Raw genomic sequence first — 17,083 nt, forward strand, 5'->3', positions numbered from 1 at the left:
GGAATATTAATCTTTTGATTTCTCTGGAAATTTTATAATTTCACAACAAATTCCCAAGATATGGTCGGTATAATTCAACTTTCTGTAGATTCAAATCTTCTTTTAAACAACAAATGGCAGAGATTATACCTAAGAAACCTTTATGTACTAGGGATCCGATCAAATGAAATCAGAAATATTGCCTATATCTTTTATAAGGCGAAATTTAGTGTTTGTTTTTCAACAAAATGGGAATTCAATGACCAGTAATTATTGAAACTTCGGGGGAGTTGTAAGTGAATTAACTTTGGTACCCAAATTTCATACATTTTGTGACGAATGTTACTTGTAATCCGCAGTGTATGCATGACACTACAACGACACGTCTGACAGACACTCGAGTGCTTGACATGTGGAGGCACAAGTGGGTAGAAGTAGATGAAACTAAAATTTGGTCTTAAAAATTGAGTAATACTGTGATGGGCCTTGGTAAGCCCATAAGCCCATAATATTGGGCTGGGAAGACCAAGCGATAAAAACCTAAATCAATTTCCCATTATACAAATGGACCACAAGAGGTTCTTATCTACCCGGAAAATAGGCCTATTATTATCTGTGAAGTCTCCAGATTTGTACTCCTTAATTCATGATTGTAATATATGAGACGCTACAATATTATGATCCTAAATTTGTAATGTAGCCATAAAATTAAAATTGCAAAAGCATTACATCACCCTGTTTTTGATATCTGTTGGAGTCAATGTTTTAAAATACGGTTTTGTTTACATATTTTAAAATGATCTGTTGTTGGACCCGAAATAGTTTTTGAATATGTGTAACAAATTTACCATATTAATTCCTTAAAAATTGGGTGAGAATAATACCGAAAATCCCAATTTCTTGAAAGTTACTAGTAATGGACAACTATTTTCATGAAATAAAATTCATGATAAAATTTTACATAAAAAATCATGAATTTTTATATAACGAAACCCTAGAAACTCAAAATGAGTGAATTTAATTATATGGGTGCACAGAAAGAGGTACTTCTAACATTAATCCTAATCAACTTCTAGGTGTCTGCATATGCGTCCATTATGAGTCCGCATGGACAACACCATACGGCTGCATATATGTAACTGCATGACATTTTGAACGCGGTAGCAGACTGCATACATATATCTGATCTTATATATATATATTTTTTTTTCCATGTGCCGCATTTAAAAACTACTTATAGAGTAGATAGAAGAACTATCAAATCTAAAAAATTGTCCTGTTTTCTAAAAAAATGGGAAAAAAAAAGGATTAATTATCCCAGAGTTGTGAGCGATGCAAGACTGGTGAAGGTCAGAATAGTACTGTAATTTCTTTTCTTTCTAAATTATTTAGGAAAAGAACAAAACAAACAGTCATGGTTGTCAAATCTGAATAAAACTGAGTATTTTTTTTTTGTTTTAAAAGCATCTATTAATTCGTTCAATAGGAAATCAACTGATTGGTCAAGATTCTTTTGCTAATGAATATAAACTATCAAGAAGAAGAGTGAGAATTGATGGCCTTTTTCTGGTTAAAAATTTAAAAAGAGAGAAGTGGCAGAATTCCACTAATGAGGAAGTTCACTTGATAATTTTTATTTTGAGAATTTTGAGAATTTTGAGAATTTTAAATATAAAATCTAAATTTAAAATCCAATATTATAGACATGATCTACATTATGCATATATCATGTTTAATAAAAAAAACAGAATTGATGTATGTTTTACCATACATCAAGTGACTTGAAATTTCAATAATTTAAAATTAAAGGTTTTTGATGAATAAAAAACTTGATTGTTAGGCTATCTATACATATGAACATACTTAATAAATTTAGTTTTCAATTTTCAATTTTATTTGAACTTTATTTTTTAAGTTTAAAAATTCTCTAGATACTCAGATTTAAACTTAATTAACTTTTTTGAAGCTAAAAAACACAAATAAGCACATTCAAAAACCTTTTTATACTTCAATAGATTGTTTATTTTAGAAGTTCTTCAATCCAATACTTAAAATTTGAGCTTACATGGGGTGTAACTCTCTACCTCAAGTTTGCCCCCCTTTTTTTTTTTTTGAAGAATCATGATATTTGCAAATCAGTAATAATTTGGTTCATTTTTAACAAATTATTTGTTTTGTTCCAGTTCCCTACCTTTTCTCTAAGGCTAGCTAATTTTCCTCTTGGTATCTCTTTTTTCTTAAATTAATCCCTAATTAAAATTATACATTGCAACAGGTGTGATTAGGCCCAGGTTCATTATTGTATACATTTTCAGATACACACTAACTCACCAAACATTGAAGTATATGTTTTGTTTCAAGTCAAGCTGGAGATAAGTTAAAAGGTGATCAAATGTGACTGTGTATAGCTAAACGGTATCAGTCTCAATTCAACACACACACACACACACAGACACTTAATTAGATCAATGCTGTGGTGAAGTATATATAATCAATTGGGAAGATGAAATATGTAATTCTCTTCTTGTCATGTAATAATGGGATGATGCAAACAACAAATATCTATGGTTTTGTAGCTAATCGAAGCTTATGGAAGGATGAACTACATCTAATGGAATATTCAAAATGGAACAAAAATCTAGAAGAAATACCCAGAATATGTTAGAGATATGTTTTAAAACACTTCCGACAAGTTGTATAGTTTCAACTTTTTCAAACCCTAAAAATACTTGGCTGAGGCTCTTGCTCACAAACACTTGTGTATTCATTGTGAAAGACAGCTTATTGGCAAGGCTATTCAGAAATTGAATGACTTGTCTGCTTATTTTCACTTATTTTAATTCCATAGACAACCTTTTTTTTTTTTGAAAACCCAATAGAATTCCATAGACAATCTACACGATCAAATTATGTGGAGATGGACATCAACGTAAACAATTTATGTACACTCTTTATATAATTGGTTAAGAGTGTGAAAGAGTACCAAATCATGATTATGTAATCCTGTAGCTGCTACCTGGTTCTCAAAAAAAGACACTATCTGGATGAAAACAAATATCCCTTTGAATAATAAAAAAAAATATTTGTAGTTAGTCACAATAGAATTTTGACCAAAGTCAATTTGTCTAAGAGAGGCTAGCTAGCAGGGTGATGTTGGTTGTATTTTTGTGGTTACCCTAACATCTTGTTTGAATGGAGAGTAGAGGAAGGGAGGGAACGGAAAGAAAAGATTTTTTTTTTTCTTGAAATTGTATTTGATTGATAAAATTATGTTCGAGATGAAGGGTACATAAGGGAAAATATTTGATCCTGTATGATTATAATCAATAGAATCGATTTCCCTTCCGATTTGGAGTATAACAGATGCAAGCAATTTTGAGCTAATATTTTCAGAGAAAATATGACACAAATGCTATTAACCAAACAATAATTATGATGGGAAGGAAAATTAAATTTATTTTCTCTCATTAATCATTCAAATATGAAGAAGTTAAATATGTTAATCTCTCTTTCCATTCCATTCCATTCTTTTCTTCACCTCCCCTCCTCTACTCTCCATTTAAACAAGGTGTAAGTCTCCTAATTAACTCTTGTAACTTGTTGTGTTATTTCTTATACATGGCAATGGATTACTTCCTATAATGGATCTAGATTTAATTGATTAATTGAAGCTTACATTTCCTTAAATGATAGATTAATTGTTGGTAAAATTATTTAGAATAGCAACTTTGTAGACAATATTGCTTGAGAGAAATAAATTATGTTTTAGGGACTAGATCTTCTACAAAATCTCTAAAAGCAATTGACTCATATATTATAGCACTAACTTTCTTTTGGTGTAAGATTAAAAATGATGATCCATTTTTTAACCTCACTTTGATTTTGCCTTATCATACTAATGGCTTGTCGGATCAGGTCACTATGAGGGTGGTTTCCGCTCAGCAAGGTCAGGTGGAGGAAATGGAGGAGGTACCTAGGCTTGTTTCTAAGTCTTGATGGTTCGGTCGGATTATTTAAAAAAAAAAAAAAAAATTGTATGTATTCTTTGTTGTGCATGCTGTTCTTTTTCTTTGAAATTTGATATTGAGGGAAATAATGAATAAAAAAGTGATATATTCACTTTCTTAAGTATGTTCACCTCCCAAATATAATTTAGAAAACTTGAACATTCAGTAACATTTCATTGCTAGTAATGAAAACTAATTTAGGCAAAGAAACAAAACAAATGAATGTTCAAGTAATGGAATTTCACATACCATAAGTTCAGAGTTAGGATTCATCATGACTTGTTGATGCTCTTCTTTTGCTTTGCCATATCTTTCTATAACATTTTTCATGCTGCCAGTAACAACAGAGAATATAGTTAATAAAATGGATATTATATCTGGCTTTTGACATGTCCTTTTTATTGAAAAGTAAGGTACCCCATTATTAGACCTGGTATCAAACAAAAGGGAGAAAATGGAAATAATCAAATAAATAAAGAATGTATTACTAATTTATGTAACCCTAAACTAGATCTGGATCTTATTAATGAAAGATCCTGACAAAATATTTTAGCAGGTAGAGTTTCATACAATACAAGTAATGGAAAATTCAAAAGGCTGACTGATAGATCAGTGACAACTTACAAAAGGGTAGACAGAAGTACAGGAATCCAAAGCAAACCCATTAAACAAAAAAAAAAAAAATTAATTTTCAAGTATCAGATATAATCAACACAGTGTCCAAGTGTCGATATTTTTTTATGTGATGGAAGTACTTACGAAAAGAAATGTTGGATTAGAGTAAATGAATCCATGCTGGTAAGAGATGTAATATGACAACAATTATGTTCGGTTGATATATTCTTATATATATAGCAATGGCAGATAATGAAAAAGAAATAAAACAAATATATATTTACTGGTGGAATTACTAAAGTAGGCTTCTTGGGAAAGACTGTTAGTCTATAACTCAAACTAAAATAGAGCCCTAGAGAAAAATAAAAGAAAATTAAATAGTTAGGAAAAGAAATGACAAAAATCCTCTGATAGTAGGATTTTTATCATGAGGAACATAAAAAGAAAAATAATGATTGACAATTAAATGCTTACTATTTGCATAGGCATAGTAGGATCTAATTATTGAATAAGTATAACTGGACATGAAATTAAGGTTTGCAAACAAAAACAATTGTCAAGATCGAACCTTAAAAAAAAGGATTGAGAGAGATCAAAAGGAGATCTATAAGAAGTGGGATACATGGAGGATGCACCTGTATACTGTCAAATACTAAAACAAATACTTGTAAATGACACCTAAATCAAGAAAATAAAAATTCATAACCAATCTGTTCAAGATGGCAAAGGTGATGCCAAGCTATTGATCAAATGAAGTGAACATGTTCTAAGTAATTTCATTAGTTCTCATATACTGACAAACACACACAAACCTGGAGCTGGTATATTCATAGAGGCGGCTGGTGCTGGAGAAGACGACAAGACCGACTTCAGCATCACAAAGGATGGCCAATTCCTTGGCCTTCTTGAACAATCCACTGCGGCGCTTCGAGAAAGTTACCTGACGACTAGTCGAGTTGTCGATCCTCCTGATCACTATCTTCCCCCTCCCCATATTTTCCTTCTCTTTATTTTTCTTCTTCTAGATCTCTTGATTTCTAATTTGTGACTGGGGTGAGAGGGAGGAGAGAGAGGAGAGAGACAGAGAGAGAGAGAGAGAGAATGAAAGGAGAAAAGAAGTCTTTCTGAATTTGGTGCTTCAAGGTTTCTGATTCAATCAGTACCCTTTTATTTTATGTACACAAATAGAAAGAGGCAGCTGTTGCTTTTGCCCTAATGGTCCATCCATTTCTCCATTTTGTATTTCAAAAGAAGATCTCCATTTTATGGGTTGTATTTTGCATTTTTGCTGTCCTACTTAATATGACACAAATAAAAATGCATAACACTACTGATGCATAATTTTTTTTTAATCAATTTCAATTAGAATGCATTTCACACGTATTGATATGTCTCATCTCTTATCACTTTTCTTGTATTAAGCATGTAAATGTCACGATCCTCTAACGATTGTGATTAAAAGATAAAATTTTAGATTAAATATCAATTTTTCAATCAAATACTCTGTATTCTTTTGATTCTATGCCATCTTTTAATGTTTTTTTACATGTGGAAGTCTAAATTTATTTAGATACGTACTGCCCACACGTACTTGTTGATGCCTCTCCAACACTCTCTATCTCACATAATATACTTTCCTAAACTCTTTATTTGATTGTCAGATACTCGATTTTTTTTATTGGGCATGATTTCTTTCTCTTTTGTAAATGTTATTTAAGAAATTTTTGATTTGATTGGTTATGTTTTCATTTCTTTCCGTTTTTATATCATTTAAGGAATATTATTTGTCATTTAATTATGTAATTTAAGTAACTTAAACATGATTATATTATATATTTTAGGTGCATAAATGCATATAAATGAGGGAGAGGAGGATAACCCTTGTATAACAATAACAAGAGCCATAAAATGACAATAGGAGGTGTCATAATATGATAACAACAAATAATACAACTTATTTTGATGATCTTTTTTTTTCTCTTGTTTCCCTTTTAAGCAACATAACAAAAAAAAACTAATATGTTATTAAAGAATGAACTTTACACATTTGTATGAAAATATGTTAGTCTATTTTTTTTATTATGAAAATATGTCATTTTGTATAATTTTTTTTGTTCTTTTAAAATATATTTCCGTTGCAATGTACAGGCACAATACTAGTATAAAGAATATAAGTTTATATTTTTAAAAAGACAATTACATAATACTAAAAACACGGAATTAATAAGAATCTATTGGTTTAGAAAAGAAATATTCAATAAATGAAATTTTTTTTAGTATATTTATTCACGAATTAGAGTTCTAGGTGTTTTTATATTAGAAAGAAAGTTCTTTCAAATAGAAAAAATTAACCATTAATTATGAACGTTTCATATGGGTAAGGTAAAGCTGATGTTTTTTTTTTATTGTAAGATGGTAATAAAGAATTCATAATATCATTAAATTACCATCAATTTCTAACAAAAAACCAAACCAGTATTGCACCAATAGATTTATTCGATCCTTTGGAAGAAACCAATTAAAAATAAAAAGAGAAAGCTAGCTAGTGTTTAATTTGTTCTTTTGATCTCCATTTTTGTGAGCAAATGGAGGCAAGGATAGGTAGTTCAACGAATAACCTGGCGGTACTAGTCTCTTTCTTTTTATACCAAATGAAATAGTTGAAAATGACGACATTGCTTGGTTGCTTTCTCTAAATAAGAAATAGAAGTGAGGAGCACGATGGCATGATATATGGCATCTCCCCTGACAGCAGCCTCTACATATGGATCGCCGACGCGTGTCCTTCCCCATGCCATATTGCCATGTACAGTTCATGCTGTCCCAAGCTTCGACCCTTTCAAATCAAGGTCGATTAGACATCCAACAGAATAAAAAAAAGCAATGAAGTCATCTCGACCCTTTCAAATCAAGGTCACTTGACGTGGCTAGTCCGAACTCTGTTATATATCAATTTGTAGACCGCTGCAACTCTTATAATTATCACACGGTTCATCAGGATGAGCACACGAAAGCTCGATCGCACGCTTGAATTCAAACTTTGTTGTATTCATTCCATACCTAGAAAATTACTTTCAGCGTCTTTTAAACATTTGAGCACATGAGTAGTTTAATTAGTCAAAGCTATTGAATTATGTGTTTGAAAACTAGATATATATAATTAATTAATCTAGTCAAACATTTGAAAGCTGGGATAGAACTATAGAAGGGTATATTTAAAGGATTAATGAATAAGTTACCGGGTCACCAATGTCCCAATTAATGAAATCCGAAAATGATAATACAAATTCTCAAACTTAATTCATATGTTTTAAACGTCGATCATTAATTAGGTTGTCAAAACTGAATCATAAAACTTCAAAATCACTTAATGAATAAGTTATTGATTTTCAAATTACTTAAAATTTTATTGATATTCTATTTAATGCATGGTTGATGACATATTTATAATTTTATTATTTTACTTTTCCATTTTTTTTAAATTTAGTCATATATATGCATGGTTGTAGAATCTAGAATGAGAATTGTTATTTTATATATATATATATATATATTGCCAAGTTATATATCTACTGTTACCCAATCTACGTTGCATCCTTGCGAATTAAAAAAACCCACCTTTCTCAATTTTAATCTCAAATAAGTCTTGCACGAGAATTGTAATCCGCGATAAGCTACCACTGGCAATGTTAGCCATAGCTAAAACACAAACAAGCTCCAAATTGAAGCATAATAAAAGACAACCAGTTATCAATTAATGTCTATTGTGGCCTTCAAAGCTACAAGCCGAGTGTTACAGCTGCTGAAAAAACAAGGCAAAACAGAAAGTACCAGAAACTCCAGAGAGAATTCAAGTGTAATTTCTGAAACTTAATTTTTTTGTAGCTGAAAAACATTATATATATACAGAAGAAAAAATATATATATAGTTCGATTCACTTCTTATATAGTACTATTTCAAAAAATGATAAAAATAAAAACATTAACTTATAAGTCTTTTGTTTACCGCTTGACTTTATACTAAATTAATTCGAAAATTTATAAATTTTGCATATAAACACAATAATTGTAAGTAGCTAAATGGTTTGAATTAATTGTTTGAAGTCATTTTCTTATACAGGTTTTGGAGTTAAGCTCACAAACAGCTTAAGAATACCCTAGTTCTATTCCAAGTGTGTGTGTATATATATAGAGAGAGAGAGAGAGTAAGGTTACCATACATTGCAATCCATAGACATTTTTGTACATTGGACTATAAATCACTGATCCAACGGTGCCTTTTGATTTTACTGTTACTGTTGGATCAACGATTTTCAAAGTGGCATAATAAATAGTAAAAAAATTCAGAAAAATGTAAAATTTGGTCTCCAAGCACATATTAATATGGAGAACAAGATGAACTGTTCAGATCGACTTTTTGAATTTTGAAATTTCAAATTTGGACCGTGTGTATTTCGGCTCATATGCTACCGAAAGCACATTAGCCTATCACTCTCTCTCTCTCTTATATATATATATATATATATAGATGGGCTATGGTGCATTGCAATGCATAGGCACCCTTGTGCATTGGACCATAAATCACCGATTCACAGTCCAAATGAATGATCCAAGCCGTTCATCTTGTTCTCCATATTAATATGTGCTTGGAGACCAAATTTTACATGTTTTTGGAATTTTTTTAGATTTTTGAAAATCTGAAAATCTGGGTGAACAGTAAAAAAAGTAAAAATTTCTGGACCACCGGATCAGCAATTTTCAAAGTGGCTTAATAAATAGTAAAAAAATTCCAAAAAATGTAAATTTTGGTCTCCAAGCACATATTAATATGGAGAACAAGATGAACGGTTTGGATCGGTTATTTGAACTTTGAATCGGTGATTTATGGTTCAATGCACAAGGGTGCATATGCATTGCAATGCACCATAGCCCATCTCTCTCTCTCTATATATATATATATAGGGATGGGCTACGCTACTCCATGGAGTAAAACACATTTGTACTCCACGCCGTATTTTCATTTTGAAAATCCAAACAACCGATCCGAACCGTTAGATGTGATATCCATATTGAAATGTGCTTGGAGACCAAATTTTACAGTTTTTGGAATTTTTTTACTATTTATTAAGCATTTTTCAAAATTTCTGTTTTGCTATGAACAGTAAAAAATAGTAAAATTTTCTGGACCATCGGATCAACAATTTTCAAAAATTCTTAATAAATAGTAAAAAAATTCCAAAAAAATGTAAAATTTGGTCTCTAAGCACATTTCAATATGGAGATCACATCTAACGGTTCAGATCGGTCGTTTGGATTTTCAAAATAAAAATATGGCGGCGTGGAGCACCAACTCATTTTACTCCATGGAGTAGCATAGCCCATCCCTATATATACATATATATATAGAGAGAGAGATAGGCTAATGTGCTTTCGGTAGCATATGGGTCGAAATACACACGGTCCAAATTTAAAATTTTAAAATCCAAACGGTCGATCCGAACCGTTCATCTTCTTCTCCATATTAATATCTGCTTGGAGACCAAATTTTACATTTTTCTGAATTTTTTTATTATTTATTAAGTATTTTACAAAATTGTTGATCCAACGGTGGCTGCACAAAACAGTAAAACCGTTGGATTAGCGATTTTCAAAGTGGCTTAATAAATAGTAAAAAAATTCAGAAAAATGTAAAATTTGATCTGCAAGCAGATATTAATATGGAGAATAAGATGAACGGTTTGGATCGACTGTTTGGATTTTGAAATTTCAAATTTGGACCGTGTGTATTTCGGCCCATATGCTACCGAAAGCACATTAGCCTATCTCTCTCTCTCTCTATATATATATATATACACGTGGAGACCAAATCACCGATTGGACCATAAATCACCGATGGAGTAGAGAGAGAGAGAGATGGGCTATGGTGCATTGCAATGCATAGGCATCCTTGTGCATTGGACCATAATCACCGATTCAAAGTCCAAATGACCGATCCAAACCATTCATCTTGTTCTCCATATTAATATGTACTTGGAGACCAAATTTTATATTTTTGGAATTTCTTTTACTATTTATTAAGCCACTTTGAAAATCGCTAAAACTAGATGAACAGTAAAAAATAGTAAAAATTTCTGGACCACCGGATTAGCGATTTTCAAAGTGGCTTAATAAATAGTAAAAAAATTCCAAAAAATGTAAAATTTGGTCTCCAAGTACATATTAATATGGAGAACAAGATAATGATTTGGATCGGTCATTTGAACTTTGAATCGGTGATTTATGGTCCAATGTATAAGGATGCCTATGCATTGCAATGCACCATAGCCCATCTCTCTCTCTCTCTATATATATATGTATATATATAGAGAGAGAGATATGAGCTAGGGTGAGTTGCGAAGTAAGGAAGTTTGTTTTACTTCACACTCATATCTCAGTTTTCAAAGATCAAATAGTCGATCCAAACCGCTCAACATGATATTCATATTGAAATGTGCATGGAGACTAAATTCTACATTTTTTGGAAATTTTTTACTTTTTTTTAGATAGGTAGAAAACCGTTATTTTTGGACGGATTCTAGACCATAAAAACAGTGATTTTGAAATATTCTAAAAATTAGTAAACAACTTTGAAAAAAATGTAAAATTTGGTCTCCCAGCACATTTCAATAAGGAAATCATATTGAGCGGTTCGGATCGTCTCTTTGAAATTTTAAATATATAAAATATGGGCTTGAAGTAAAACAAGACCCTTACTTCGCAACTTATCATAGCCCAACTCTCTCTATACATATATCTAATTTATCCTATCTAGTGTAGTAAAATGCGGTTTATGCGGTCGCACATGCTTATGTGGTTGGATTCTGCATAGAATCCTTATGCAATCCATATATACGGTTCTGTATGCAGCCACATATTATTAATGCATATGATTACCGCATATTCGTCCACATATTACCGCATACTTATTTGTTTGATATCACATATTACCGCATACTTGTATGCACGCATGTATGTACAAATTTTTATTTTAAAATCCTCATTTGTAAATCTGCATGAAAATTTGCACATGTAAAGCCTTTCGCAAAACCGCATACCGTATGAAATTAAACTGTATTTAAAAACATTGACCCTATTTGCTTTCTTGAACAGCTTTTACACACAGGCATGTCACACACACTATCTTTCCATCGCGTTTTTTTTATTTTTTTTTATTTTTATTTATTATTATAGCTCAACAAGCATGCTATATTATCTACGATTTATAATTAGTATGTTACATAAATATTTATGGGTGCACATCATCCTTATTAATTATTTAAACTTACAGCCAGAAGCGAATCTACCTTGATTGAATGGGGTCAATTGACCCCATTCAATTTCATTTTTGTTTTACATATATACCTTATTTATAATATAATTTAAAGGTTAATATTGTAGATAGTGTGAAATTGACCCCTATTTATACTAGAAAAATTTTATATGCTTGACCCCTATAGTTTGAAAGTCTGGCTCTGCCCCTGCTTACAGCTGAAATTTTTTGCATCGTTTGATCATGACCTGTATGAATATAAGTCCAGGTGAAATTAATCTATCCATTATATCTTAACATATTGACAAAATAAACATAAATATGTTATGAGGGCTTGTTTACAAATTATTTAATAACTTATAATAAATTTGCTAATGATTCCGCTTGACTAATTAAGAAAAGGCTGGCCAATGAGACAACAGATTAGTGCTAACCTTAGTTGGGAGACTTCTAAACAAAGCACAATTTATGGAAACCTGTACACCCTAGTTGTACTTTTAAAATGACTTTTCAGGGGTCCCCAAATTAGTAAATTGTTATAATGTCGTGATCCATACTCCAGCCATGCCGGAGAAACAATATGTATTTTGTCAAAAATAATTATATATATGACACTTCAAGACTTAGCAATATATATGTAATTTATTATAAAAATAGTTTCTTAATTTGTTTGCCTACTAACACCTAATTTCCAACCAAAACTAAATACACCATGCCCACTTTTTTCCAACAAGAAAGAAATTAACTACACTATATATGCATCCTAAATAGGGGTGTAAACGGTCGGATACGGATACGGATAGTTTCGAATACGGATATGGATTGGATATCGGACAGATACGAATATTTTTCATAATTAGCTTGTTAGTTACAAAACATCTATTATAAAATATTAGTCGCTAATTATGTCATAGTGTTATATTGTTCATCAAAATATATATCTATATACAATTTAATAAATTTTTCGTACAATATGCAATTTAATAAATCAATTTCAAAATATATATCACATTTATTATGGTTTAAAGTGTAAACGGTCGGATACAAATAGTAAAATGTCTTACTGTATCCGTATCCGTTATAATTTTTTAGATATGAATACGGATACATATATGGATACGGATCAAATAATTTAGATACTTTTTCGGATTCGAATTCGGACGAAATCGGATATTATCCGATCCGTTTACACCCCTAATCCTAAACCTCACACACATAAGCAATACAATATTCCTAGAAGATTTGAAATATGTTCCCTACAACTTGGAATATTTGGAAAATGTTCCCTAAAGCTTTGTCCCCAAATTGAATTCTTTGAATTGACACCTACAGTTAATAATTACATCTGAAGTACAGTTTTATTCATATCATTGCCTTTCTGGAAGGAAAATGAGATTTTGCAAAACTCGAATTTCCTTTATTTATGCCTTAAATTATCGAAACAAAAATAGCCTTTACTGATCAAGTAATAACTATACGGGTCCGAATCAATTAAACCACATTTGATGGAATAAGTAAGGCCTAAAGTCCTTATTCCACTACCCTCAAAAAAAAAAAAAAGTCCTTATTCCACTATTTAGTCCACAACCAAACGTGACCCGTATAATTATTACTTGATCAGTAAAGGATATACAATGTTAAGTCAAATAAAATTAAACCGCCTAGAGAGGTGGTCTAAACTAACCCACCTCTCTAGACGGTTTAATTTTATTTGGATAGAAGACCTAAATTTTCATTGTTTTTATTATTTTCAATCACTTTTAAGGAATGTAAATACACAATTAATTTTGTTTCCATTTAAATATAAAGGAACTTATAACTTTGTTAATTATAGAATCAACAACTTTTTAAAAAAATCATAACTTTCTAAATAAAAAAATATGTAAGCTGATTATTTTTGTTTTTAATTGTACTACAAATAAATAAATAAAATTTGTTCAGCAACACAACATATATTTGACAAAATAAATTGATATAGATATAATTTAATTAAACAAGATTCACAAAATGCAATGTCCGTCTCTAAGATATAGAGTAAAATTGCGCATAACTCATTTTCTTGTACAATTTTTTTTCAATCAAAATGAAAAAAAAAATACAAAGAATAGTTTTATATTATTGATATTACAAATATTGTAATATCAAATCATGCCTTATGCCACCAAATTCTTATCAAATAAAAAATAACTTAAGTAAAAGTATAACTTTAGACTTCAATCAAATATGAATAATTTAAATCAGAAATCTCATTAACTTTAATTCACAACCAAACACCTATATATACAAATTAATCTACAAGAATGGGAAGTATCTGCGGGAATACTCCCTTTCATATGTCTAGCCATGTGAATCGTCTCTTTCATGTATACAAATTATGGAGTAAATCGTCTCTTTCGATCATGTATGTCTAGCCATGTGAAAGTTGAAATATCAACATTATTTTAGTATTATTTTAGCGCATATTTCAAGAAACGGAAAAGATAAAAAAACGTAATCTTTGTATTGGGGCTACTAATTCATTTAAACAAGTGCCCAATTAAAACCCCACACTTGGCAATTAATCTTGCATTGGTAGCCAATCAAAACGCTTTTGAACTACTTATTCATACGATGACATATGCGGTTACGCATTCATTGTTTAGAATAGTTAATTAGTTTAAGATAGCTTCAAAAGGTAATTTTGAGTGTCTTCTTAATTAAAAAAAAAATATATATATATATATATTTTCTTAGCAAAAGGTAATTTTGTAGTGCTTTGGAGGGAAACTTCTTTTAAATAATGCTTGACAATAAAAAGAATGCAGCAAGCAAAATGAATATGCATAGGAAATAATTATTGAACCCTCAAAGAGATTCATCAGCTCCATGAGTCTTCAATTGATAAAAAATTTAGAGATGAATAATAACAGAAATCTACTAATTAAACCAAAAGTTGCAACAAAAATTTATGATCTCCAAGGGTCTTGACTTCATTTTTTGAAATGAAAAACGATTCTTCCCTCGGTGGAGGTTGCCATGACCTACATACCACACATTTGTCGATCATTCTTTGGCTTCGAATTAATATAACCCCGTAATCCACGTCGGCCACCTAATTAATCGGCAAAGAACGTTGAGCTATTCGTGTCTATCGTTACTACTTAATCAATAAACAAAGTTATGATTAAGGGAAGAAGATATGTTTGTTTATCTCTGTGTGCGTGTCGGTACGTTATGATGCTGCGTTAGTTGTTAAGAACAGTTGGTGCGAGACACAACTACTGGAATAAGGTACTGACTTAACAATTGAATTTGTTAAATTAATCTACATTAGGCCATCCTGTCAAACAGAAGCAATTAATATTGCTGTATCTATGTGTTATATTTGCAATACCACCTATATGCTGCCATGTAGACATGTGCTAACGGGTAACCCGTGACCCGTTCCGGGTTACCCGTTACGGGTAACGGGTAGGTCGGGTACGGGTAAAACCCGTAACGGGTAGACGGGTAATTGGGCCAAAACCTATATCCGGTCCGTTTATTACCCGTACCCGTTGCGGGTTGACGGGTACGGGTACCGCGGGTACAGGTCCGGGTATCCGGGTACGGGTCCGGTCCGCCCGTTTTTTTTTTTTTTTTTTTTCTGTTTTTTTCAAAAAAATTCAAATTTTTTTGAAGTGAAACGGGTCGGGTACGGGTAACGGGTACGGGTATGCGGGTAGATGGGTACGGGTAACGGGTACGGGTATGCGGGTAGATGGGTACGGGTAGGCGGGTACGGGTTGGCGGGTAGACGGATACGGGTACAACGGGTTATGTTTTAAATCATGTTATCCGGTCCGTTTATTACCCGTACCCGTCTACCCGTTTGTACCCGGGCAACGGGTACGGGTACCACGGGTAACGGATACGGGCCGGGCAAAACGGGTTCTACCCGTTCCGGGTTTAGCAAATGCCTACTGCCATGATAACTTGATATTCAAATTATATTTATATTCACCGTTTCAATTTCCAACTTTCCCTCTGTGCCATTTCCTAGGCAATATTCCTTGTAAAGCATACTTGAAGTACAAAGCATGCACGTGGATGCATTAGTACTTCAGCAGCGATATGGAGCATTTACACAGAAAAGGAAACCAGAAAGTGCAACTTGAGGTAAGCAACTCAATCCCCTAGCTAGTAGCTAGAGAGAGAGAGAGAGAGAGAGAGAGACAGAGCAAGGAGTCAAATGCTGGGCATGCTTTTACATTGGACTATGCATCGAAAGATAGGGTAAGAGATTCAAGAGGTGATCGATGCGAAGGATAACGTTAACTACTTAATTAAACAAGTCCAAAATATATAACATATAGTTTTTCTTTTATGACAATGACAAATTATTGCAGTAATTACTATTTAGTAATTATAACAGTGAAATCAGAAGAAATTTTCATGTTTTCCATATCATCTTGGTACATATGTAGGACTTAATTTATGAAAGCCATTCATTTCATCACAGAAACCAAATTACAACAATATGTATGTTTGGATATTATAAATTGTCTTACCTTATTTCTAAATTTTTGGTCAAGCATCAGAACTTCGTTGAGGTTCAGCTTTTAAGTAACTTGTGGTAGATTTTATTCCAGTTATGGTTATTTCATCTCTGCTGAAGATGAAAAAAACATGAGGGAACAGCTAGCAAAAGGAGAATGCATGCTATACTGAGTGTACCTATTCTAATTTTGAGAGCTTCATTTTATTTTTATGTTTCCTTTTTAGTGATGCAATGCTTTGAATAAGCAAATTTGTTGTAGATTATACTTCAAAAATTGTCGTTCTCCGTACTAAAGCTCAACGATGATACTTGACAAGTAAAAATATTGGTACCTAAAATGTGATATTTACATGTAATGGTACCAACACTATGATACATTGGTACCTGTGACGAAAAATATAATCTTTGGAAAATATACACAAACCAATGTAAATTATCTTTACAAAAAATAATGCTCACAAGGACAAATACATTAATATAAATATTAGTACATTAATACATTAATACATCCAGAAAATGAAAAATAAAAAATAAAAAAAAAACTTAGCCTTGAATAATTGAGGAACATTACCACAGCCCAAAAGGAGAAAAACAAATTAAAAAATATAATACATCATTTCTACGGTCTCAATTGAACAAAATGAAATCAGAAAC

At 31.6% G+C, this 17,083-nt stretch overlaps 1 protein-coding gene across 1 annotated transcript in view; it reads right to left on the reverse strand.

Annotated features, from left to right (window-relative positions):
* The window catches only part of LOC144552639 (MADS-box transcription factor 23-like), a 58,511-nt gene extending 52,761 nt beyond the window's left edge, over window positions 1-5,750 (reverse strand). The window contains exons 1-2 of the mRNA XM_078300630.1: window positions 5,414-5,750; window positions 4,236-4,317 (exon numbers count right to left, since the gene is read on the reverse strand). Of these exons, the coding sequence (XP_078156756.1) occupies window positions 4,236-4,317; window positions 5,414-5,595 (264 nt within the window). The 5' untranslated portion in view covers window positions 5,596-5,750. The remainder of the gene's footprint in view (window positions 1-4,235; window positions 4,318-5,413) is intronic.
* Between the last annotated feature and the right edge of the window lie 11,333 nt (window positions 5,751-17,083).

Source organism: Carex rostrata, chromosome 4, assembly GCF_964058835.1.
Source record: "Carex rostrata chromosome 4, lpCarRost1.2, whole genome shotgun sequence".
NCBI classification, from domain to species: Eukaryota; Viridiplantae; Streptophyta; class Magnoliopsida; order Poales; family Cyperaceae; genus Carex; species Carex rostrata.